General features: G+C 56.7%; 2 protein-coding genes across 8 annotated transcripts in view; one reads left to right on the forward strand and one right to left on the reverse strand.

The window, feature by feature from the left end:
- Positions 1-351: 351 nt before the first annotated feature.
- Positions 352-23,177, forward strand: FAM118A (family with sequence similarity 118 member A). 7 transcript variants are annotated; one of them, XM_059187258.1, is made up of 10 exons: positions 375-476; positions 1,263-1,350; positions 9,770-9,825; positions 10,573-10,828; positions 13,247-13,468; positions 15,248-15,376; positions 16,510-16,795; positions 18,442-18,474; positions 19,220-19,303; positions 22,002-23,177. In XM_059187258.1, the coding sequence occupies exons 2-10, from the start codon at positions 1,318-1,320 to the stop codon at positions 22,019-22,021; spliced, it is 1,119 nt and encodes a 372-aa protein (XP_059043241.1). In that variant the 5' UTR covers positions 375-476; positions 1,263-1,317; the 3' UTR covers positions 22,022-23,177. The 7 variants fall into 7 exon arrangements, with proteins under 7 accessions (XP_059043245.1, XP_059043247.1, XP_059043244.1 ...); XM_059187260.1 differs by having other exon boundaries at positions 13,280-13,468; XM_059187259.1 differs by having other exon boundaries at positions 10,576-10,828.
- A 1,384-nt stretch (positions 23,178-24,561) lies between these two features.
- The window catches only part of SMC1B (structural maintenance of chromosomes 1B), a 76,424-nt gene continuing 75,830 nt past the window's right edge, over positions 24,562-25,155 (reverse strand). Inside the window, exon 25 of the mRNA XM_059187255.1 lies at positions 24,562-25,091. Coding sequence (XP_059043238.1) covers positions 24,990-25,091 — 102 coding nt within the window. The 3' untranslated portion in view covers positions 24,562-24,989. The remainder of the gene's footprint in view (positions 25,092-25,155) is intronic.

Below are 25,155 nucleotides of genomic sequence, written 5' to 3' on the forward strand. Positions count from 1 at the left end.
TCGCCGCGTCCCTGCGAAGTGCGCCTGCGCCCATTTCGCAGACGCGAGGAGCGAGGACGCGCAGCGCCGCCGGTGCGAAGGCGCGAGCTCTCCGCGCGCCCTCCACCGCGTCTGCGCCGGAGAGCCCGGGGGGGCGGGGCTCCCTGGGGGCGGGGCCGGCGGCCGAGGGGGGCGGGGCCGTGGCCTCGGCGGGGCCGTTGGTTTCTCGGCGGAACCTCCGCGCGGCGACGGCGGGCGTGCGGGGGAAGGCTTTGCGGCGGCGCCGAGGCCGCGGCCCAGGGGAGCGCGGCGGTGAGGGCGGCGCGGCGTCCGCTCCGGCTCCGGCCCCGGCCCCGGCCCCCGCCCCGGCTGCGCGCGCAGCCCTCCGCCCGCAGGCCGCCCTCCGCCGGCCCCGCCCAGCGCGGGGAGCGCGCGGCCGCCCCGAGACCCGGAGGTGAGGTGGACCGCTGAGCGGGCGGCGGGAGCTGGCCCCGCAGGTGAGGGGGCCGGGCCCAGAGCCCTTTCGGTCCCGGGGACCCCTCCCCGCCCTCCCCGGGGTCCCCCCGAGACGCCCGTCGGGACCGTCGGGACCCCGAGACCCTGTCGCAGCCCCTGGCCCCGTCTGCCCCTGCCGCTGGAGGGCTCCGGAGCCCCGAAGCCCTTCGGGATTTCCCCTAGACGCCCGGACCCCCCGGGGGCCTCCGAGATTGCCCGGGACCCCCGAGCCCGCCCCGGCTCCCCCGTCCGGGCGCGCAGGCCCTCGGGGCCCTCTCTCCCCAGCGCCCCCTCCCCCAGAGCCCGAGGCCGCTGCATCCCCCCATGCCCCCCGCCCGGGGCGCCCCCTGCCTGTCCACCTCCTGCTCTGAGCGTCCAGGCCCGGTCGGCTGGTCTCCAGGCTGGTTTCTCAAACCCGAGGTCCGGGACCCCCGAGGGGCATCAGCGACAGCCTTCCCTGGGGCTGGAAATTGCTGATGATAATATAAAAGTGGGGGCGTCTCCTCGGTCACCGGCTGAACCTTTGTAACGGAGCAGAAGTGTGATCTCGGCCCCCACGTTTCGTGTGTGTTCACGGTTGCACTGAGGCCGGAGCAGGGACAGGGTTGAACTTTTAATGCTCTTTGGTGAGACTCCAGCGGCCCCGCAGAGGAGTCTCAGAACCCGGCTGAGCTGGTGGCGGGAGGACTGCGCAGGGGAGGGGGTCGGGGCGAGCCCGGCGCTGAGGCTGCCGGCTTGGCTTGATTTTTTCATTCTTGGAGCTGATCGTTTTTCTGAATGCCCAGTAGTTTCCAGGAATTGGCACTGGAGCTGGAGACGAAGAAGTCCTTGCTGTCAGGGCCCATGCCGGCGGGGTGGACCGGGGAGGTGAAGCAGGTCGGTAATTGTCACCCCGGGATAAGAGCCGAGTGGTGGCCTTGAGCCCAGCTGGGGTGGGAGCCCAGCTCCCAGGAAGTGGTTTCTGGAGGGCTTTTGGAAGGGGAGGAAAGCGGACGGGTAACAGGTGCGCTGGTCTTGAAGGTTGAGGTTGAGAAGTTTGCCACAGTCATTCCAGGCAGGGGGGTGGAGTGTGTGTTTGTGAGAGGGAGGGGGAGAGTGTGAGGAAAGGCAGAGAGTGTTGCCACAAAGCATAGCAGATCTTGGAAACAAGCGTGGCCACAGCACAAAACCGTCCTGGGGGACAGCTGGAGGTGTATTGCTTCGTTAATGAAAGGGTCCTCAGGGTAGTATTAGAGGGAGTCTTAAGTGGGGTGAATCCAGCTTCGTTCCCCGAGGCTCGTGCCCTTGGTCCTTTCTTGGATCACCGCTTCTGCTGTCTCCTGAGGAGATGGCGATGCAGCTCAGGGCAGAAGGAGGGTAGGAGTCGGTCCGTGGGGAGGATTGAGGGAGATTCCAGGGAGACCAGAATGGGGAAATGGGAAAGTCTGGCAGAGGGCAGGGTTTGGAGCGCAGAGTGGTGGAGAAGGGGGTGGGCGAGGGGGGTCAGGATGCAGGCACGGGGTCGGGGCCCACGGAGGGAAATGGGTTTCGTGTTCGTGAAGAATCCCTGGCTGTGGTGGTGGGGCGGGGTGGGGGCTGTTGTCTGGAGGAAGCTGGGTGAGAGAGAGAGGGGTCCTGGACCGGGGTGGTGGCAGTGGAGACCGTGGCTTCCTCAGTGTGGGTGTCCTCCTCAAGTCTGGACCCCGGAGACGGCCGTTCAGTCCTTTCCTGGCGTAGCCTACACTATGCTGCCTGGAAATTGACTTTGGAACTTACCAGTCCCTGTAGGAGAAGTTTTGTCCTTTTGTCCAAAGGGTGGGTGGTCCCGAGGGCTTCATCAGGGTAACTGTATGTCTGTGTGTCACCGAGAGCCCAACACCCACACAGGAGATGCAGGCATGGCTCGGGGGTGGGGGTAACATGAAGGGGCAGGTTTGTAGAGATGGAGCAGCACAGAGGGTGTGGAGGTTGGACTTAGGGGCTCTGAAGGAGAGGCAGGTTCAGATGGGTCCTGGGGAAATGTCCCTCCTGAGACCGTGTGGTGGTTCTCAGTGTCCACACAAGTTTGGGAGGACACAGGCAGTGGCCGAGGGCATGGGATTTTGGGTGGTAGTGAAAATGTTCTGGGTCTGTGTTCCCTGAGGCACTAGTTTCGTGCAGCTCTCAGGTGCTTAAAATAAAGCTGGTGGGACTGAAGAACTGAATTTGTTAGATTTATTTAATTTTAACCAATTAAATCCAGGAAGGACAGCCAGTCACATGCAGGGTGTAGTGGGAAGCATCCTGTTCTAGGCTGTGTTCTTTCCAATGTGACGCTTTCACTGTTTCCAGCAACCCTATGAGACGAGAGATAAGATTCCTTTTTTACAAAGGAAAGAGAGTCCCAGAGTTGAGTAACCTACTCCCGTTTTGAGTAGTACAACCAGCATGGGCGTTGTTTAACTCCTACCTACGGCTGGGCCTTTTCCTAGAGAACCTGCTAGAGCTTGGAGCCTCTCCTTGTGGAGGAGAGTGAAGTCCTTCTGCAAGGCAGCCTCGTTCCCGCCCAGCCGGCCCAGCCCTCCGGGTCAGGGCCCTCCCCGCTGAAATCATGGTGGATGGTGGGGTGGAGAGTCAGGCTAGACCAGAAACCTGCTGCCTCTTAGACCTTCCTCGTGGTGGCTGTTGCTTTTTAGCACTTCTGGAAAAGGAGCCCCATAAGAAAGCACGGGAAACTAGGTCAACCAAAACACCATGGCTTGTTATTTGTGAAGATTTGGTGGTAAAAAGAGATGCCTTAGTTGCAGTGAGTGCTTTAGATGAAGTTGGACTCACAGGGGAACAGGGAGTGCCCAGGATGGTGCGAGGTTAGGGGCCATGAGCGAGGAGCGAGTTTCTAGCTTGTCCCTAACTCCTTGGGGGGCTGGGACTAAGTCACTGCCTCACAGAGTCTCCATTTTCATTTTTCTAAAATTAGGGCCTCTGGCATCCCCTAACCATTTGGATCCCTTCAGCTCTAGAATTCTGTAATGTTACATCTCATTAGAGGTTTACTTTCTAGAACATCTTTTTCTTGGGATAGCTAAACGCTGGTGGTTCAGCCTGCCTTTAGTCCTTCGTGGGGGTGTGTCTTACCCTTACTGACTTATCATTGAGGACCGTGTCTGAGTTAATTGAATGTCTGATGGACAAACTGGAAAGCAGACAAAGCAGGTTGGCAGGGCTCTTGGTGAAATGTCAGGTGTGTGTGTTTGCTGTTCTGAGCCACACTCGCGTCAGGAAAAGGTGCGCAGAACCGTATTTACCGTGGTGACCGGCCTCTGGGAGGGTTTGCGGTCATCCTCGCCAGATGAGGGGCGGTCGTGACGACCACTTGGTCAAGATCACAGCGTCGTTGACCGGATTAAGTGGGATGAAGCATGTAGAGTGCCGAGTGCTGTCCCCTGAATCTAATAAGGGTACGGAAAACGTCAGTAATGAACGTGGCAGTTGGAACCAGACCGTGACTTTGACATTTCCTATGAGCTGCGGGTTTTGTTGTCCTCTTCTTTTGGGATATGTGCCCAGGTCAGTCTGGAGGCACTGGTTGCATGAAGCAAATGAATACATTATAACTGTTAAAATTAAGCTTTTTTTTTTTTTTTTTGCTGTCGAACTTCTTTGACTGCCTTTAGAAAGTGATTGGTTCAATGTCACATGTTCAAATTAAGGTTTTCTGTAAACTGAAGAAAAATCGTTCATCCTAAAGATGCCCAGTTAGCACCGGCTGGAGGAGCTCTAAGCAGAGCCGGGGCTGAGCGAGTGCGAGGTCGAGCAGGAAGCCCCCTGATGGTCAGGGCTGGCCGCCGCTGCTCCGGTAGTTCATAGCGGGAAACATTTTACATCTGTTCAGGAACCTTCAGGAACCTTCAGGATAGTGGCGGCACCGGAAGTTTGCACAGTGGTCAGTGGCGTGAGGGGTGGAACTCCCAGCTGACCCGTTTGGACGCGGCTTCAGAGAGCTGTCCCTGCTGGGAAGGGCTGGCGTGGTCTTGACTCCATATCTCAGGTTTTCCTTGGTGTTGGTGTGTCTGCACACCCCTCCCCCCGCCTCTGTTGCAATTGCAGTGGTCTCAGGGCTAAGCCTCTCCTGCAGTTCTGGAAGCTTCATTGTTGCCCATTCGTACCTTGTTTCCAGATCAGGTGAACCTAGTCATGCTAACCAAGCGCACCAGAAACACTGTTACCACTTCCAGATAGTTTCCTGGTGGTCGGAAGTGTGGCTGTCCATTGTCCTTGAAAACCTACTCCCATGACCCAGTGATTTCTGCTTCTGTGCCCGAGTCTACCTGGGCAGCCAGGTTGCTGTGAAAAAGGCAGTTTGTGGGAATCCCATCAGACTGAGAGGGGAGGATGGTGTGAACCGCTGGGTTCGGTGTCGGGAGCTCGGGGAGCCGCACCAGGAAAGGCTTGCTCCGTGCTTCCCAGGCTTCCAGGCCTGCTTGGGGGAGCGAGAGTACAGCCTGGCCTCCTTGTAGGACATTCTAGTCCTCAGGAACTGCACTGGGGCGGTGGATTACACTTAACTCCAGCTGGCCTTGAACGACACGGGTTTGGACTGTGTGGGTCCACTTACAGATCGTTTTCAGTAAATCTCCTGGATGTTTGAGACTTGTGACAATTTGAAGAAAACGGACAAGCTGCACGGCCTTGAACTAAAACACTGAGAAGTTAGGTATGTCCTGAATGCACAAGGTATTTGTAGATACTGGTCTATTTTAGCATTTACTACCGTAAAGTCTACAGAAATCTATCATAAAAAAGTTAAACAAAATTTAGACTGCACGTGACTTCTCAGTGGAGAGACAATGTAAACCGATATAGAGAGGCGGCATCGAAATGAACTGTGCGGTAATCCTGTCCAAGGGCCGGATTTTGTGGCTCCCTCTCGCTGCGCGTGCGGCGAGTTCACGGACCACCCTGCCTGCCTAAACCCGTGTGCACATGTCTGCCTGTGAACGGGTCATCTCTCCGTAAATTTTGTGTCTCAATAATAAGTGCTCCCTTGTGCCTTTTCCTATTAGTAGTTCAGTTTTTGGGGGAGTCCAAACTTGGATGAAGATTTTCAACCCTGCGGGCTGCCCCTCACCTGTCCCCCGTCCCCCCCCCCCCCATCCCCGGTGAAGGGTCCACTCTGTTTCCAAGTCTCCTGTCTTCTGTGAGCAGCACACGGATGCGTCATTTCTCAGCGTGGGTCACTGGGTAACAGTAGCATGCAGTATGCTTGCTAGTATGTTCTACAAAGGCGGGCCCTGCTGCCAGTCACTTAGAGTCACAGGGACCCATGTTGGACTTTTTCCACGTGTTCTGGGAGCGTCTCATTCCATCACTCTAGGGATCGAGTACAGGTGACGTAAAAGCTAACATCTGGAAACTTCGACAGATGTTTGCAGAATCCCCTCCCCTGGCGTGTGCGAGGAACGTGTGTGTACGTCCAAGTTCAGCCGTCTTCCCTGTCCTCGGGTGCCACACGGAGCGCGCTCCCCTCCTTGCTGTCACGCCGCTCAGAGTGCGTGGAACCCACGTAAATGAAGAGGTTTTTCTCAAGATGCTTCTGAGGACCCCACAGATTCTCATTTGTGCCTTGTGCTTGTAAAGTGAAAGTATAATTTGTAATAGAAAGTGGTTACTTTCCATTTTACTTTTTTCCTGTGCTAAGATTATTCTCGACCAGCATTTTGTCCTTCCCCCCTAAAGTGTGATTCCAGCGCTCCCTGAGCAGTTCATTCCTTTTATTCTTCTCTGGTGCTTTTCTCGTCTGCCTTTTCCGTCCGGTGCTCTTGCTGGCGGCAGAGACCAGTGGGGGCGGTAGGCGTCCCGGCCAGAGGTCAGTTCTGCTGGGCAGCGTCTGGGCCTGCTTCCGCGGGTCTTCGGCTGGCCTCCCTGGGATCTCCTGCGGTTGTGTGTGACCTGGCTGTGGGACTGACACCGACGAGCCCTAGGCAGCCTCTGACATGTTGGGGGGTCAGGTGTCGGGCTGCCCGACGGTGTGCCTCATCTCCCCACACACCTCCCTGGAGGCCGTTCACCCTCCTGGGAGGCGAGACCGTGCTCTTGGGGGCCCGAGTGCCAACACAGCTGGCCCCAGAGTCAAAGCACTCACCAAACGCTTGCTTGCTGGTCCCTCCTTGGCCGGAGACGTCACACGATGAGGTCCAGAGTTAGGAGTGTTGGGACTGCACGGGCGTGCTTGGCAGGAGGCAGGACGGCAGGCGGGGTCACGAGCCGTCCGGCGCAGTGGGGTTAGGGAGTTGTTCTGCTAGCTGTAAATCACGGGGGCCGTGTCCATGGTCGATTCTCTTTTGTGTTGGAGTCCGTGTGATGAACGTTTACTTTGCACTGGATGCTGGGGGTTCGCGGAAGAAGGCAGTGTGGCTGCTCTCAGGCCAGCTCATGAAACGCTCGGGGACTCAGGTTTGAAGAAAACATCCGTGAACACTTTCATTCATGGCTTTAGATGAAAACGACAGAACTGCTTCTGCAGATCTGTGTTGGGGCCTGAGTTTGCTTTCAGAAAGTGCTGTTGGGTCTTTGAAAAAAAACGGGTTGCTATGATGACTTGGCTCTGGGCCTGCAAACTGTGGTGACGGCATGGTCACCAAGGAAACCAGAAGATGCAGCTTCTGAAGGTCTCTGAAGGCTTTTGTTGCTGTTGTGGCGAGTCTGATTGGCTTAGCAGAGTGGCGGTGAGTGTGGGAGCCGCCTGGCAGGGGCTCGCTGTCCTGCCAGAACGTCTGGGATCTGGCTCTGGTCGCTTTGGAAATCTCCTGTTTGGCTCTTGGTTTCAGAAGAAGGGGTTCGTGGGGAACTTTCTCGGTTCTGGGGAGCTTTGGCTGAGAGGCCAAGTCTGTGGACGGAACAGGAAGTGAGGCCGTGTCTTCAGCGCCGTGTCAGCACGAGCCCTGCATGTCTGCTCGCTCCCCCCTGCGGGCGCGGGCTGCTCTCTCACTGGGGCCTTCCCCACCGGCGACCTTGCTTCCTAAATAAAGGTGACAGCGGTGTGCACGTCTAGGGGCCTCTCTGCCTGTTGCGGTTGGAAATGGGGCCTCCGTTGGACTTGCCGTCCAGGAGCCAGCTCGTGACCTTCCTCAGGCTCGGGCGCAGAGAGAGGTCTGAGCCTTTACACCAGCAATAGGCCGCGTGCGGGGGCTCGCTGGGATCTGCTCGTGCGTGTGCAATACCCCCCGGGCGAGGTTTGCTCAGTAAACTGGAGGTCAGTAAACTGGAGGTCACGTCGTTTTGGAGTTACGTGTAGCCCGCAGGGGTCTGAGGTGTTCATACCGTTGACCGATGTGTGTAAATGCAGTGTTTGGGTTCCTGGTTGGTACGAGGGTCCCGTGTGGGCCCCCGCAAGCCCAGAGTTGCACAAGAATTGAAAGAACCACAGGTAGACCTTTTGAAAGGTCTTTACCGTGGAACCGGTGAGGGGCATTTCTGAAGTCTTCCATGGACCAGTGACCATTTAGAAAATCCCCCACGGTGTTGGGTAGAGGGGCCCGAGAGAAAAGGGTCCCCTTCGCAGGAGTAACCGGGGGGTGTGCGTGATTGGGGGGCAGAGCCGGGGGGCGGTTGGATTCGTCTGCTGATGAGCATCTCACTCTGACTCGTCCGCCAGGATCGCGTGGGTGCGGGCCTTACCTTCTGCCCGGACAGGGAGGTTAGGACTTGACTCGCCAGCAGCTCAGTGCCCGAGCTGTTCGCCTCAGCACGGCGAGCCCCCCCAGCACCAGACTGATGGGAGCCGCCGGGCTTCCAGAACCCAGCTGCCGGCAAGAACGTGTGTTCTATAGTTGTTAGAACCGGGGCTGGGAGAAGGGTTAGGGCAGCCGCTGAAATCTCAGGGCCGGCAGGCAGGCAGGGCTCCTTAAGGCAGTGGAAAGCCTCCGTATTTGTTACTGTCCTTAGAAGATATCTAGTAGGTTTCACAAGACTCTGGACTGAGATTGCTTAACATTGGGGGAGAGGTCGGGGGCGCCACCGGGAGTTTAAAGGAAGCTCTGAACCCTTCAAACAGGGGTGCGACGGGGCAGGAGGAGGCATCTAGGCGTCTATGCTGTTGTGTGCACATTGTCGGGGGATACTCTTAGGATTCCATGTAGCTCTAAAATCTAATGATGCCATAGGGTGATTGAGCGTTGTTTACTTACTGGGAAATTATTTCTGGTGACCTGATTCTGAGATTAAAAAAAAAAACCAACAAGACTGCATGTTCAGAAAGGTGGCTTTCCATCAGGGCACCCACTGTTCTGCTGAGCACTCTTCTGGAGAGTTTGCCGGTATGTGCTGAAGTATTTTACGGCATTCCTTAACTCAGCAATTCTACTTCTCAGAAATCTCTCCTAAAAAAATTGTTCCAAAATGGAGAAAAATCTTTGTGCCCAAAGATGGTTGTCAGGAGGTCCTTTTTTTTTTTTTTTTTTAAAAGATTTTATTTATTTATTTGACAGAGAGAGATCACAAGTAGACAGGGAAGCAGGCAGAGAGAGAGAGGGATGCAGGCCCCCTGCCGAGCAGAGAGCCCCATGTGGGGCTCGATCCCAGGACCCTGGGATCATGACCTGAGCCTAAGGCAGGGGCTTAACCCACTGAGCCACCCAGGCACCCCAGGAGGTACTTTTTAACATATATATATTTTTTTTTTGAGAGAAATTTTATTTATTTATTCATTTGGCAGAGAGAGAAAGTGATTGTGTGTGTGCACACACACGAAAGATTGCACAAGCAGGGGGAGCAGCATGTAGGAGAGGGAGAAGCGGACTCCCTGCTGAGCAAGGAGCCCGATGTGGGGCTCAATCCCAGGACCCTGGAATCACGACCGAAGCTAAAGGCAGATGCTTAACCGACTGAGCCACCCAGGCTCCCCAGGAAATGCTTTTAATATAACACATGGAAAAAAAGTGGGCTCTGACCTTTGGACACAAATGATGGGGAAAATGTAAACCATCTAGAGGCCATATACAAATGTTCGTAACAGTCCTTGCTCATAGGCAGTAGGGTTCTGGGCTTTTCCAACTTGATTTTTCTGTGTATTTCCTTGTTTACAGTAAATATTCTGGAGTTGGGCGAAAGTGATTCTGCAAAATTTGTAGACTGTGGAGATAGCTTGGCAATAGAGACCTAGCTGGTCTACAGTTCGTGTTTTATATAAATTAAGAATCAACTTTTACTTAGTTTCTTCTGACCGGATTTCAGTGCGGCAGACCTTTGATTTTAATGCCAGCTTGAACTCTCTTCGTGGCACTAACAAAAAAACTTGTCTGGGAAATGGGAGTCACTTCTCACTAATTTTTCTCTTTAGGATTTACAGATGGATCCAGCGGAAAAGACCACAAACAGAAGTGAACAAAAATCCAGGTAAATAAAGTCAGCTGCACCTTCACACGGGTAGGTGGTCCCGTCGTCCGTCTGCTCGGGCGCTACGTCTAGCGCCTGCAGAGGTGAGCGCGGGGTGAGAACTTGTGTCAGGAGGGAAGCTCGCGTCTTCTGCCGCCGCTCTTCGCTTCTGTGGGAGACGTGTTCCAGAAGGCAGTCTTCTCTTTGCCCCGGGAGGTGACGGTCACCTAGTCTCCACGTGACACATGGTTCCGGGGTCCTGTTGGAGCCGAGGCATGCCAGTGCCGCTGGAGAGCACTGTGACCTCCGGGACCGTGAAGCTAGATGAGGAGGTGTTAGCTCCAGTGGGGCTCGGGGCCTAAGAGGCAGAAAGCCAGCTTCGGCCAGCAGTCTCCTTACCTGTCCCTGCCGGCAGGGATCGTTGTGCCGTCATGCTGGTATTACAGGCTCTCGGCAGCTTCAGAGGAGTTAGAAGTGCGAGCTTTTTGTTTCCGTGTGTGTCACTTCAGCGGATGCTTACCACCCCGGGGGCCTCCAGATGAGCAGGACATGCCTGTCCCCAGGTCGCTGGGGGTCGAGGGCAGAGCACGAGCAAGAGATGTGCAGAAGGGAACAGCACAGGCTTCATCCTCTGGGGGCGTGCGGGAGCGGAGGGTGTGCGTGGCCGTGTCTACCCGCACACTTTGCCCGTGTTCCTGGACGCTGTCTTTCCTTGAGGTGGCAATACTCGCCATGGTGACTTCTGTTCTCCCCTTCCGTTGTTTCAAGTAGAAAGTTCCTGAAAAGCCTCATCCGGAAGCAGCCGCAGGAGCTGCTGCTGGTCATCGGGACGGGCGTCAGTGCAGCCGTGGCCCCCGGGATCCCTGCCCTGTGCTCCTGGAGGAGCTGCATCGAGGCGGTCATCGAAGCGGCCGAGCAGCTGGAGGTGCTGCACCCGGGGGACGTGGCGGAGTTCCGCCGCAAGGTGACGAAGGACCGGGACCTGCTGGTGGTGGCGCACGACCTGATCCGGAAAATGTCGCCTGTAAGTCTTTCCACATAGGCGCTTCCAGCTTCCCCTGGGGACGCACTTCTGGACCCGGTCGGTGGACCCGTGACCACCACAGCCACGTCCACGAGCCGTGGTCAGGCCCTGCGCTCTGCAGAGGGTGGCTCAGGAGCTGGGGGTCTCGCGTCCGGGAGACTAGTCCCTGCGACAGCCGTGGCCGTGCCGGGTGCACTGGGGCTCCTCGAGTACCCCCCGCCAGCTGGAGCCTGAGTCTGGGCGGGGCGTCTGCCGTGTCGCCGTGCCGCGGGGTTTCCTGCTGTGGGCGGAGGGGTGTTCTTGAGGTGCGTTTTGGGTGGAAGCAGGCCAGCCACAGATCTTCAGATGACGGCGGCTCCGCAGACTTTTGCGGATGGGAGCGGTTAGAGCGGCTTTGTCTGCACGTAGAGGAGACGTAGAGGGGACGGGTGGGAGAAGGTCGCTGAGGGGTGCCCTCGAGGCAGGGGCGCTGGTGCGGCTGTGGGGCTCCGCCTCGGGCAACTGCTCGGCCAGGTCAGCCGCCAGGAAGCCACGGAGCATGGTAGAAGCTCGTGGCGGGTTTCCGCTCGCTCCTTCCAGACTCGTTAAAGCACAGCCATCCTCTGAGAGTCCAGGTGGGGGTCGGTGTTGGAGATGCTGCACAGAAAGCAGGAAAAGGAGTGTGCAGAGCCGCTGGGGAGCCTGGGAGAGGTTAGCTGCTGTAAAGACACCCAGCTATTGGCTTCCATGTAAACATTTGGGCCAGCAGCTGCAGGGGAGCAGGTGTCTTGCCAGTGTTGGGGCCCTGGGCCCTGTCTTGCTGCTCTGCCATCTTCCTGGTGTGGCCTCTGCCTCATGCTGTGAGGTCGCAGGAGCTGGGACGGTGTGCCTGTCCGGCCAGGGGGACGCAGGGGCAGCTCCTGCCTCCTCCCCCCCAGGGCCTGATGCGGGAGGCTTATCAGCCATGTGGCCGCTTCACACGTGGATGTACCCAGCTTTCTGGAACCTGGGAAGGTTTTTCAGCCAGACAGCTCTCCCCCATGGGGCTCTTCTGTTAATACGGGGCTCCTGCAACCTAGGGCAGGCTGGCCTGCCGCCCATCTGGTAAATACGGCTCCGGGGACACAGGTGCGCACAGCATCTGGTGCCGCTTTCCAGCTGTGGCGCAGAGTCGAGCAGGTATGACTGCACCTGGGGATCCCACACAGCCTCCAGCAGTGGCTCTCTGGTCCTTCAGAGACGGGGTGCTAAGGCCTGTCCCCGGAGTGGGGAGAGGGGCGAGGACAGAGAAGTGTGGGGGTGCTGGGTGGCGTGGGGGGCACGTTCGGGCGAGGTTCGCTTGGAGGAGAGGCCGGCGAGGCCAACACTTGTCTGGCCTGGTTAGCGCCCCCGCACGCGTGGAGCGTAACTATGCTTTACTTTGTGTATTTTGTGAAACTTCCTAACGCAAGTTATAGGAGGCTTGTCTGGACGGCGGGGTTCCCTGCACCCCGCCGAGCAGGCTGAGAACTGGGCGGGCTGGGGGGCGCTGTATCCATGCTCCCGAGGAATCCAGCAAAGCGCAGGAAGGGCGGTGAGCTGGGAAGCTTGAGGGGCTGGCGCGGTGGATGCAGTGACGGATTATGGGGTGTCAGCTGCTGAACGGGACAAGTTAGGCCGGTGGGGTGGAGACCTGGGTCCATGCTGCCGAGCCAGTGGTGTGCCGGTCTTCGTGGTGGTGGGACGGCCCTGGGAGCCAAGGTGCTGCAGAGTCAGAGGGCGGCAGCCTGGGCCAGGAGTTCTGGAAGGGTCCCGCTCTTGGTAGTGATAGGTTTGGGATGTGACCAGAGGCCGGATGACTGAGACGGGACGAGCTCTGTGGAGGAGAAGCCGTGATACGGGATGGTCATTTCAGTGACCGAGAAGGCAGCAGGGACTGTGACAAGTACAGCTGTGCCTGTGTGGCGCTCTCCGGGGAATCTGTAGTCTCTCCTGTGGTCTTCAGAGCCTCCCACGATCTGCCCCCGGGTCAGCTCACCTGCTGGCCTTCCCCCTGCTCCTGTCCTGGGACGGGGGCCCCTTGCTCGCCCTCGGACCCAGCCGTGCTGCCGCTACCTCAGTGCCTTTGCACTTGCTCTTTCCTTTGTATGGGACGCGCTCTCAGAGGTCCTTGATTTCCTTAGTTCTCTAACCAGCGCCCCTTATCAGAGGCCTTCCCTGGTGCCCTCTGGCCCACCAGCCCCTGCCCCCAGCAGCACGTGGCTTTACTTCCCCATGGCATGGGCCACTACAGACGTATCACTTGCTGTTTGTCCGGGGTCTGTGTCCCTCCTCTAGGGTTTCAGGAAACTCGGCGAGTCCGGGTTTCCTTTCTTTAGAGCCAGCGCCTGGCGTACTGCTGCTCAGGGGCTCGGCGCTTGAAAGAGGACGCCTTGTAACTCCTGTTCCGCCTCTTCGTAGCGTACAGGTGACACCAAGCCCAACTTCTTCCAGGACTGCCTGATGGAGATTTTCGACAACCTGGAGCAGCACATCCAGAACCCGCTGGTGCTGCAGTCCATCCTCAGCCTGATGGAGCGAGGCACCAAGGTGCTGACCACCAACTACGACAACCTGCTGGAGATCTTCGGGCAGCAGCAGAGCAAGCCCATGGAGTCTCTGGACCTGAAGGACAAGACCAAGGTGCGGGCTGAGGGCGGGAGCGGCGTGGGGGGGATCTGCGCTGCGGGGGGCACGGCCCGAGCTTCCATTTTCCAGCGCGTTAGTGACCGTGAGGCTGACGGGTGATGCCGTTCCTGTCTCCGGACTTTGCTCACCACCCGCCCTTGTCTTTCTCGTGCCTTCTGTCTGGCAGGCTTCCCACGTGCGTTGACTTCTTACAGGCCGGGGCAGGGGTGTGGGGAGCAGGGGCAGGAAGGGCCACGATCGCCCCCGGTCCTCGTGCTGTGGAGCGCAGGTGCTCCCGCCCTTGCTTATGCGTCGGGATTATGCCACGTGGAGCGTTTTCATCTTGGCCTTCTTCCTTACTGTCCGTCTTTGAGCCTTTTGCCGTCATGAAGCGTGTTCAAAAGCACGCTTGTAAGCCGCAGTGTCCCGGTTAAAGGACAATTGTCCTTCTCTTACCATTAGCGAATTCCTATGATTATAAGGAAGGCTTTGGTGAAAATCCTTATGCTTCCGTGTCTTTCTGTTTACTTCTTTAGGGTAAATTCCTAGAAGAGTTGTGGGGTGAGAGGGCGCGAGTATTTTAGGCAGATGATACGAATTAGCAAATTGCTTTCCAGAGAGTAGCCAGTTTATACTCCCAGCCACACAGGAGAGTATCCACTTCCTGCATCTTGCGAGCACATGGTGTCACCGGAAAACAAAACACATTTCCCCCACTGAGGTGAAAATTTTACATTTTGGTTTCTCTCCTTGCTTAGGATGATCACTTGTGTTTCTTTGGTGACATGTTTGTGTCTGCTGCGTATTTGTTCAAGATTTTATGTCCTTGCAGATACTGGGCTCCCCACTCCTCATCTGGCTCCGCCCTCTGGGTGGTCTTGCAGGCCCTCTGCACAGAACCCCAGATCTAGAGGTGGCCCCCCCGTGAGGCCCCGCGTAAGCGTGTGACTGCAGCCCGCTCAGACCCCGGGCTTCTCTTCTGCAGCTCCTTCCCTAGATCTCGGCAAAAGCCTGGCAGCTGGTGATGTGCCTGTGGGACAGCCCATGAGGATGGGTCACACCCTCTCCTGAGCCGTTAGTGACACGTGAGAGGACACGTACTCTCCGTGCCCGAGCCACCTGTCCCCACTGTGAGGCCTGCTTGCTGTTGGGAAAAGTGTCTCTGGAAATATGCGGCCAAGGGCTTGGGACTGAGCTGCCGGTGGGCTCCTCTGTTTGGGTCCAGCCCACCAAGCTGTGGGGGTGTGTCTAGTCGTCCAGCGTCCTCCACCCTCGGGACCACCTGCCGCCGTGAAGGCATGAAGGATAACGGGCAATTGGTGGGATGTGCCTCTTTTTAAGGACTTTTGTTCTGGGTCTTGAGATGAAACCAGTGTAGAGCTATTTGATGTTGTTTTTTCATATCTATTTTTTCTGGGCGTAAACACTGCATATACACGCAGGAATTAAAACACAACGTGTCACTTAGAACCTAGAAGTTCTAAGTGTCACTTAGAACGTGTCACTTAGAGCGTCCTCTCAATCCCGGAATGTCACCCGTCTCCAAGTGTGTTGTGGTCTCAGGCTGGAGGCGGTTTCTGCGCAGCTGTCTGGCTACCGCCGTCCTCTTGGACCGGGTGGGAGCACCAGCAGCCCGGTCGCCCTTGGGCTTTGCGGGTGGCAGTGTAAAGTGAGACAGGTCCCTCGCTCTCTCCGGGGTAGGTCGGAGGAGCACGCGTCCAGGTGAGAGGTTTTCCTCGTCTGCCTGCTTCAAGTAACGCCCGCTTCCCCCTTGTCTCGGCTTGCTTCTGGCAGGTCCTGCAGTGGGCCAGGGGGCACATCAAGTACGGCGTGCTCCACATCCACGGCTTGTACACAGACCCCTGCGGCATGGTCCTGGATCCGTCGGGCTACAAGGACGTCACGCAAGACCCAGAAGTAATGGTATGGCCCGCCTTCGTTAGGCCCTGGCTGTGTCCCTTGGGCCGTGGTGGCCACTAGTTCCTTGGTGGCCCTCCGGGTAGTCTCTTAACCTCCAGGCCTGCCTGCCCCATGGTGCCCACGCCTGGCCCCGTTCTCAGCTGTCTCTCCAGATGCCTCAGACTGACGCCGGCGCTCACGCGGTGAGCCCCGATGTTGTGGGCGGCCTGCGGGGCCCTGTGCTCTCTGTGTGCTCTCGCTCGGGGGCCACTCCTGCCGTGTCCTCTGTGTGTGCGTGTGCGTGTGCTTATGTGTGTGTGCGCGTGTGTGCTTGTGTTGTGTGCGCACACACACTTTCAGGCACCTCCTCTCCTGTCTCTGCTTGGCAAGCGAGCTTTTAAAACCTAATTTTTTAGTTTCATTCTCTATGAAGCTTTTTTATATCCTGGAAAAAATGAAGAGTGGAAAAGCTGCTTTTCAGCTTTTGTAAAGTTTTTTTATTAGTGCACTTAGAAACCACAGTATCTTCGCTGAGTCCCTGGTTATCCAGGGGTCAGGTGCTCTGGTCCTCATGCTGATGCTGGCCTGTGGCCCATGGCACAGGCGTGGCCCGACGGGTGACTGGTCACCGTTGGAGACTGAGAGAGGCCGGGGTGGACACAGGCCTCTTGCTAAAGACCATCAGTTCCCAAGCATGTGTGCAGTTCTGAACAGAAACAATTGGAAAGTTCTTGTTTTGTGTTCTAAGAATTTAGAATTGTGCCCGGTCCCCGAGAGCCAGGTTGAGGGCTGCAGCACCAGATGGCTGGCAGCTGTGGCGGGCGTTAGGCTGTGCGCACGCTGAGGCACACCTAGAGTGTGCCTGGGATCTGCGTGCCTGGGATCTGCACCCGTGACCCTGCCTGGGGGAGGAGGGGGCTCCCATGAGTGCTGAGCAGGGACTGCGCTCAATGTGGGCCTGCGGGCTCGCCTGTGGCGCCAGGCGGACGTGACCAGCACATCTGGAGAGCGCGCCCCTCTCGCCATGTCCCCAGCGAGGCTGGTGGGGAGGGCCTGTCACTGGGCCCCTTCTGAAGTGTGGGTGCGTCGCCGGCGGTCGGGCCGAGGGTCCTGCGGTCTTATGGGCGAGCGCTGCAGTCTCCCTGCTGGTCTTCTAGGAGGTCCTCCAGAACTTGTACCGCACCAAGTCCTTCCTGTTCGTGGGCTGCGGAGAGACGCTCCGGGACCAGATCTTCCAGGCCCTGTTCCTGTACTCGGTGCCCAACAAGGTGGAGCTGGAGCACTACATGGTCGTGCTCAAGGAGAACGAAGACCACTTCTTCAAGCACCAGGCGGACATGCTCTTGCATGGGATTAAAGTCGTGTCCTACGGGGACTGTTTTGACAACTTTCCTGGCTACGTGCAGGACCTCGCCACGCAGATCTGTAGGCAGCGCAGCCCAGGTAGGGGTTTTTCCTTTTCGGCTTCTCCAGGTGCAAGGCTGAGAGAGTTCTTTCCAGTTCTTCCTTTTGTTTCGAGATACAGATACAATTTACACGCCATAAAATGCAACGAAGACATGATTCTTATACCACTAAGTTCCCGGGCCCTCCAATGACCCTTAAAAGGGCGAGTGTGTCAAATAGAAGGTCGGTGCGATGGTGACATCTGTGCACGGGACGTGAGCGCGTCGAGCTGTGCCGACAGCAGTCTGCGGCTCTTCCGCTGTCGGAGGACTCACCACGCACCTGGTCACCTCAGCCAGGAGATGGCGCCTGCCAGCAGCTGCGGGGGGACGTGGAGGCTGGGAAGGTGCAGAGGCCTCATGCACCCTTACCCCTTGCTGCATTTCCCAAGTTCAGGCTGCAGAGGCACAGAATGCTCTCACCATAATGCATGACCGTGTTCCCCTGCGGGCCACACACCTTTTCAAGTGATTCTCCTGGGCCAGCTCTTGGCGAGCTGCCAGGAATGACCAAGATGACAGAGCAGATTTCAAATTGGTTGTCCCAACTTAGGGCAGTTAACGGTTTTGAGTTTGGGTCATTAAACATGGATGACGCAGACTCGGAAAGGTCTGGACTGGCTGGATTTAATTACAGCAAGAAGCCAGCCCCGCTGCCCCAGGCAGGGGAATTGGGTCAGCCACTGAGCCGCTTGCCTGTGCCTGCTGTGACCTCAAAGACTAGAGGGTGCCAAGGTCATGGGTAACTGGATACACACAGGGTCCAGCAGCGTCGTCTGTCCCCGCTAGTGCCAGTCAGAATCGCGAGGGTTAGTTAGTGCGCCGGCTTCGGGTGCACGTCCACGGGGTAAAGAAGAGTCAGGCCACTAGTCTGTCTCCCGAGGCAGAGAAGGAGCCAGGAGGACGCTTGCTGGGCCACACTCTGCTCTGTTTCATCTCCTCAGCCTTCATTTCCGGTCCCAGTGTCCATGGCCACTAAGTAGGTGATCTGACAGATGGCGAGAGCAGCTCAGAGAGGGGTGTCAACTTGCCTAGCTCATGCCCAGACATTTTGGAGCTGGGACTGGAATGCAGTGTGTCCCAAACAGGCCCACGGGCCCGGCTCTGGAGAGGGGCGGAGGTGCTCCCCGTCCTGCCCCTACCCACAGCCACTCCTGCCTCTGCATGCATGGCTCCCCGGGGGACCAGGACCTCATGGACACCTGTGTGAGTGTGGGCCACATTCCCGGACCTGGCAGCTGAGTGGGTCTAACGAGGTGTCGGGGCCAAGAGATCTTTGGATTTATAATCCGTGACCCGGTCCTTAAGGACGTTGTACTTAAGGTTCACGAAGGATCTCTTGACCAGAGGGGGTGGTGTCCCAGCACTGGCAGTCCTGACGGTGGCAGCGGGTACATGCCCTTTCTCCGTGTGTACCAGCAGCCACATGCCGACCCCCTGGTCCCCACGCCGCCACTGGGTGGAGGAGAGGAGAGGCGCTTGCTGGCTTACCCTCGCCCCCCGGGACGCTCGAGCTGGCATTCGGGGTCCCGGTCACTGTCGCTGTGCCTCTCTGAGCAGGCCTGGCTGCCGTTCCTGCCGCCGGCCTGAGGAGGAGGAGGCCGCTAAGTCTTGGCTCTGCTGACTGTTTTCCTTTCTCTCCAGATGCTGACCGAGTGGACAGCACCACACTGTTGGGTAAAGCAGATCTTGATTTTTACCAGCCGGGTTTTTGCCTCCACGTTCCGTTACCTTCCTGCCACCGTAGAACCGTGAAAGTGTTTCCTGCAGTAAATCCCTAGGCCGTAGTGACCCACATTCAGTGGAGACGGGGGCCAGTGGGGTCTTCACGATGGTCCCTGCGACAGTGCGGGGATCACAGATGTGTCCCCACCGTGGGGAGGCGCAGCATAAAACCAGCTTCTGTGCTGGCACCTGAAGGTCCTTTCCTGTCCCACAAGTACGAGCCGCAGGGCAGTCGGAACCAGGTTCGAGTCGAGTTTGAGCCCCGGGTCTGCGTTGGAGCAGCCCTCCGGGCCCCTCGGATGCCTTCGTCGCAAAGGTTCTGAGTGTCCGTACGCGTCTTCTGCGTGCTGCTCCTCCGCTCTGGCTGGTGACAGTCACAGGCTAGGACCGGGTTTGGTGGCCGCGGTGGCCTCCTGTGCGGGCCATCTGCTCGGGTCAGTGGGGTGGGGGTGGCAGGGACCCCGCCAGCGTCATGCTCCGCCTCTCATCTCTGACTCGTCACCCCGCGGAAGGACGCCTGTAGTCGAGTCACCCCGTCACCCGTGACTCCCACGTCCATCCTTTGGGACAAAGAGCACCCTGGGGCATCTGGCAGGGTTGCGGGCCGGTGCCTCAGCACAGTCAGATTTATAAACGGGTCCTTGGGGGGTGGCTTCTGGAAGAGATTGGCTTGCAAGTAAAGGTTTTGGTCTTTCAGGGAACGCGTGTCAGGACTGCGCCAAGAGGAAGCTGGAGGAGAACGGAACAGAAGTCTCCAAACGGCCTCGGCAGTCGGACGCGGGTACGGTGCTGTCGGTGCCCTGCATCATCGGGAGGTCCAGCGGGGTGGCGCGGTGGCGGGCACGGTCTCAGGTCAGCCTGCAGATTTCACAGGGCGCGTCCGCCACGCAACCACGGCCAGTGCACCGAGCAGTGTCATCGGGCACCTGGGGCTACCCGCTGTCCTGACCTATGTCCCCTCAGTCTCCAGAATAAACCACTTCCAGTCACTATTTCATTTTCCCTCCGTCACGGACTGAGCTGTTCGTAAACCTGTTACCCGAGTGGATCAGGCCCGGGGCCTCTGGGACGGGGTCTGGTGGCGCTCACCCGGCCCGGCCTCCTCTCTCGCGCCTCATCTCTCGCTGCCCGTCGCGGGTGGGACTCCCGGCTCTGCCCTGGACCCCCTCAGCCCCCTCAGCCCTGAGCCTCTTCTCTGGGGGCAGCGCTGGGTGCATGGTCACGGCCCAGGCTGGAGCAAGCCTCCCGGCCTGTCTGTGGGTCGTCGCTAGGTTGGGGAACAGAAGCGCTTACCTCGGTAACGGCGCCCGCCTTCCCGTCCTGCTTCCGCGACGTGCGAGCTGCGTGGCGGGGCTGGCGTCGCTGGCGGGGCATCTTCAGTGTCGGGGCGGGTCATCTTTCTGTTTGCTGTCTGCTGGCGTCGCTGCTGTTGCGCTTTATTTTTTGAGGAGTTTCTAGATTACTGTTTGCCTTGTCCAAAAACTCACGTTTCAGTGTTTTTAACGTGTCATTCTCTTGGTCATACCACCCGGCCCGCTTTCCTGAGACCCTGACCTTCTGCTCCGCTGGGCGCTCCTGGCCTCCCGCGCCACTGCCCCGCTCCTCCTTCCCTGCACGGACCCCGCGGGAGCTATCACAGCCCCATGTGCGGGGCGCTAGTTCCCCGGGGCTCGGGGGGCCTGCGGGTGTCGTCTTGTGGTCCTGCCCCTCCGCACATGGTAGGGGTACGGGTTTTGCTTCCCACTTTCCGAGGGACTCCGCGGTCTCCGGGTCCAGGGTTCCTGCTGGGAGAGTCTGTTGCGTACCCATGTCTCGTGACCTTTGGGTGATCTGCTGTTTTCTGTTTTGGAAGCTTTCAGGATCATCTTTTCTCATGTTCAGAAACTTCACAAAGGCGTGTTTAGGCGGCCGTCTTTTTTTCCACACTTGGCTCAGTTCCGCCCCCTGCTTCGCCAGCCCCGGGTTAACTGTGGTTTCCTTGTTTCTTTGGCCTCTGTTCCTTCCCCCTTGATTTCGTCCTGCTTGGAGCTCCTGGAGTGATTCCTGCGGTCTCTCATTTTCTCTCACGTCGTGTTCATTTTCAGTCTTCATTTTTTCAAAAGCTTTCTGGGAGGTGCTGTGAATGGTGTTGTAGCCTTTGGGTTAAATTTTCATTTTGAGAGTGTTTCCATCCATTTCTGAGAGCTCTTGTTTTCTCATTTATTTTCTGTCGTAGTATCTTCTGCCCCTGTGACTGTGACAGCTTCTCAAATCTGTAGAGACACTAGGGGCTTGCCGGAGTATCTGACTTGACTTCATTCCAGAAAACACTGGGACTGAGGATTTTCAGATAACAGTTAATTTTTAATTCCTTTAAATAAGAAAATCTCAGCACAGTGCTCTCTTCAGCTGATAGTTGAGAATGTCTGGGGCTGTGAAGCACGTCACCTGTCGGTACCTGTCACTCAGCATTTAAATGAATGCTTGGGGGCGTGTTTGAGTGGCCTGGGATGCAGCGTTTTCCTGCCGCAGCACAAGGAGCTTGTGCTGTCGAAATGGTCTGTTGTGGCTAAAGAGATTGCCGAGGAGGGCAGGGGATGCTGAGAGCCAGCTCTAGGAGCGGCTGCGCGCAGTGTCGCTCCCGGGTAGGCCTGGTGGCAGGCGGCCACTGAGGCACCCCTGCAGCAGGCCCTCCCGCATATACCTCTGTAGGGGGAGGATGCCGTTGGAGCAGCAGATCAAGTAAAGTTCTTTCCAGTCTACGGCAGATGTTTGGTGTGGGAATTCAGCTAGTAGGGACATCTGTAACCAAGTCAAATAAAAACAGTGAAATGAGCTTGCACTGGCTTCCTCCAGGACAGGTGGCTTTTTCCGGCAGCCTCTCTCCTGCTCCTTGCTTTCGTCCTGCCTGGGACCGCTCGGCCACTGAGCGAAGCAGGCAGATGTGTCTGTTCTCAGCCCGCAGTGCTGCTGCTGTGCTTGCGTGCCTGTCCTCCTGCTGGCCCCGGGGCACGTGGCGCTGTGGCCGGAGAGCCAATGGGGCTCCAGGGTGTCCCCCCGTGCCAGCACCCCCTGCCACCGCCACTTTTCCCTGGGCAGGCATCTCCCCTTCTAGAAAGCCTTCCGGGTCCCCGTGGGCCGGAGCGCGAGGAGGAGTGTGGCCGGCTGTCGTCTGCTCGGCTGTCCCACAGTGCGCTCCTCCCTGCCCTTCGGTGGGCTCCTGCCATCGGCATGGTGGCATGGCCCCCACCGCGGGCTGACCCCCGCAGTCTTCTAGGAAGGGAAGGGGCACCCTACCTGTGGGTCGGGATTCCCTGATGGCGTGTACAAGTCAGAGCCATGTCTAGGCAATGGCTCCTGCTGCTGTCTGGAGTCACTTTGAAAGCGTTTAGCAGGAAGAAAAGCTGTAGATTGTTCCGGAACTAGATCCTCTTGGAAGTACTCCTTTAAGCCGAGTTTAACATTTCGTATCCCTTTTTTTCTTTTTTTCATTGAAACAGATGATGCTGGAGGGTCTTGAAATCTTTAAAACCAATAAAACCTGCAACTTGAAAACCAGCCTTCTGTAACCGCAGTGCCGTAACCCAAACGATGAGGAATGTTCGGAGACCTCCGCGGGGGCTCTCTTCCCCGAACCCACCCTACCCCCGACGAGCTGTGTGGCCGCGCGGCCTCGGAGGCTGGTGCGATCCCACCGTGGGCTTTGGCTGCTCGGGAGGTGAGGCGCCGCGGCGGGGCCCGCTGTGCGGCCGGTGGCCGGCTACCTCAGGGACCGTGCGGCGGGCAGCCAGTCCGGGCCTCCTGGCTCCTGCTCCGCACGCCCCCATCGTCAAGGTGGTTTTTCTAATAAAAGGGGAGGGTGAGGACTGTCTAAGCAACAGGAGTTGCCAAAGAGGAAAAAAAACCAACAAAACTAGACACTTAAATTTTCTAATCTTTCTGTGGAAACATCTGTTACTGTAGAGAAACGTACACGTGTTTGTCGTTGGCTAGTGGAGCGGGAGCCGGTGCTCGGAGGCACGGCACCTGCTGCCGAGAACAATGTGTTTGAAAAAGACCAGCTCAGTGGGCTTCTCCGGAATTCCCTAATTTTGGTGACTTCGGCTCCCGAGAACGGCAGGCCCGAGCTCGGCAGAGGCCCCGGACGGCAGCGGCCCCGGACGGCAGCTCCCTCCCGGCCGAGTCCACTTGCCGGCCACCGGCTGAGAACCAGCAAGTGCAGCACGAGACCAAGATCAAAGCTTTTAGTTAGAGGGTCGAGTCCAAGTTTTCCGAGTTTTTATTCTATGGGGTAAGGTCCAACCTTTCTGTGCATCTCTTCTGAGTTTCTTCCTCCAGCCCAGTTGTTAGCAAGGCAGGCAGAGCCTGCGGTCCGGGTCTGCTGGGCACAGAGTGCCGTGCCAGGCGCTGCTCCAACTGTGACCCTGGCGGGGACCCTGCTTGCTTTCCCTTTCAGAGGCTGCTGTTTTTGATGTGGTTTCTTGTGAAATCCCACGACACTCTCATTGATGGCGCTAGAGCTCCCCCCGGTAGAGGGAAGGTTAAGAACAGGAAACACAAGGTTGGGATGTGTCATGCGTGGGAGAGAAGCCAGAGACCCGCTTAAGACTTTTTTTTCTTTTTGAAGCATGAAAAATCTTATGTTATTCTGGTCATAAATAAAATTTTAACTTCAACTTTGTGTGCTCGATTTTAGTTGTGACAAGGCTGGACGTGATGTAGTTGATGAGGAGGTTTATCCTGAGTTACCGGTTGTGAAGTCAAATGATTACTTGAATGTGTTTAAATTTTTTTAAAAGGCAAGTATTTAAGTTGTTTTTTTAAATACACGTTTACAGAGTGCAACCGGGGATGAATGAATCTGGAAGTTGGCTGCACACAGGGTAGACGAGCATGGAAGCGCTGCGTGGGCAGTTCTGCCGACACTCGTGAAAATGCCAGTGTCTTCCAGCGCGACCGATCTGTTAGGAACGACTTAGGTGTCACTCATCTGCCTGTGTGTGATCTCGCTGGGGAGAAACACTGGGTCGGGGGTGATGACAGGATGGCCCTGTCGTAGCTGCGCCCCGGCCGCACCCGCCCCCACCGTCTGGTGGTTGGCAGCAACAGAGGTGCATGTCCTCCCACAAAACAGACCACACCTCAAGGGATCACTGAGCGTGAGAATGGCCCAGGCAGCGATAAGGGACTGCCCTGACCTCATGGGGCCCTACAGGAACATTTCAACATGAAGCTGATGTTTCCAAGGCAGAGAAAGTCCTTGATTTTGAGGGTGTTGCTGATGTTTTCTTAATAAAGGAACAGAAGGCAGCCAGAGCGGCTTCTGCTATCTGCAGCCGATAGAGTTGGGCCGGGGAAGGGCAGGAAGCCTCTCTGTGGCTTCGGTTCGCTTGCTGGGCACAGAGTGCCCTTCGGTGGCGTGAAGCAGGGAGCAGTGTTCCCAAGTGAGGGCCTTATTCCTTCAGCTGCCTCCCGTCAGCACCTGGGCCCAGGCTTCAGTGGAAGACCATCAGCACCTCAGAATTTCTTTTTAATTTCATTTTGTATTGCTTTTTATGTTTACATATTTACAAACTCTTGTGTCGAGGGGTGACTTTCAGTAGATGGCAGTGAGGGAGCTACTCGGCTAGGTATTAAATTTCATTCCATTTTGAAATGGAAATATTATTGAAAATGCAGCAATTTCCTTTCCTCCCCATAACAACGTACGTAATAGTCAGTTATTGGGGAAAGCCTGTGTTCTTCAATATTTTGTTAAGAGAAATTAGAGAAACTTAGATTTCACTAAAGCAGACATAATTCAGTTTCACCTTAAGATAGTTTTGTTTCGGGGCGCCTGGGTGGCTCAGTGGGTTAAAGCCTCTGCCTTTGGCTCAGGTCATGATCTCAGGGTCCTGGGATCGAGTCCCGCATCGGGCTCTCTGCTCAGCGGGGAACCTCCTTCCCTCCCCACCAAACCCCCCCGGCCTGCTACTCTGCCTACTTGTGATCTCTGTCTAAATGAATAAAAAATCTTAAAAAAAAAAATAGTTTTGTTTCTGGAATTGTAGATTGGAAACGTTTAAAATTAGAACATTCTTTATTGGTATTTTCAATATTGATAACATCCTCTGAAATAACTTCTATAAAACACAGGCTCGATGCCCTAGAATTAGTATACTTAAGAATCAAGAGTTTGCCTTAAAGATTACTTAAACATAAAGGCAAGGCCTGAGCGAAAATAATGCAGAATTCAACATTTTTCTGACTGGCTTTCAAAGTGGCAGTTGAAATTATGGCACAAAATTGTACTTTTTTTTTTAAACCCATACAATGCTAACTCCTAAAAAACTTGACCCACGGGAAGGGCCCTGAACTTGGACAGAAGCAAGCTCCAGCATCTCGCAGGTTGCAGCGGCACACAGGCTGCTTGACTGCTCCCACACGGACGGAGCACTGGTGACCCTGACCTGCCAGACTGTCCTGTTGGCTTAGGGTCACTTGCGGTCCTAAAGCAACTCTCGGTTTCTTTTGCTGCTTTCCCGGCCTTCGGTGTCTGGATACTGAGAAAGATCCAGGGTCAAAACTTTGCTGAACATGCAGTCATCGTGCTGAATGAGAGAGGACATGGGAGAGTCAGCTCTCTGCTTAGGGACAAAGTGTCATCAAACATCA

The sequence above is a fragment of the Mustela lutreola genome, chromosome 8 (genome assembly GCF_030435805.1).
Source record: "Mustela lutreola isolate mMusLut2 chromosome 8, mMusLut2.pri, whole genome shotgun sequence".
Lineage (NCBI taxonomy): Eukaryota > Metazoa > Chordata > Mammalia > Carnivora > Mustelidae > Mustela > Mustela lutreola.

Bases quoted from the DNA above. Each gene is read 5' to 3' on its own strand.
- FAM118A (XM_059187258.1), top strand. From the start codon at position 1,318: ATGCCGGCGGGGTGGACCGGGGAGGTGAAGCAG. The intron at 10,829-13,246 runs GTAAGTCTTTCC...GCCTCTTCGTAG, and splicing joins TGATCCGGAAAATGTCGCCT to CGTACAGGTGACACCAAGCC. The intron at 16,796-18,441 runs GTAGGGGTTTTT...CTTTCTCTCCAG, and splicing joins CTGTAGGCAGCGCAGCCCAG to ATGCTGACCGAGTGGACAGC.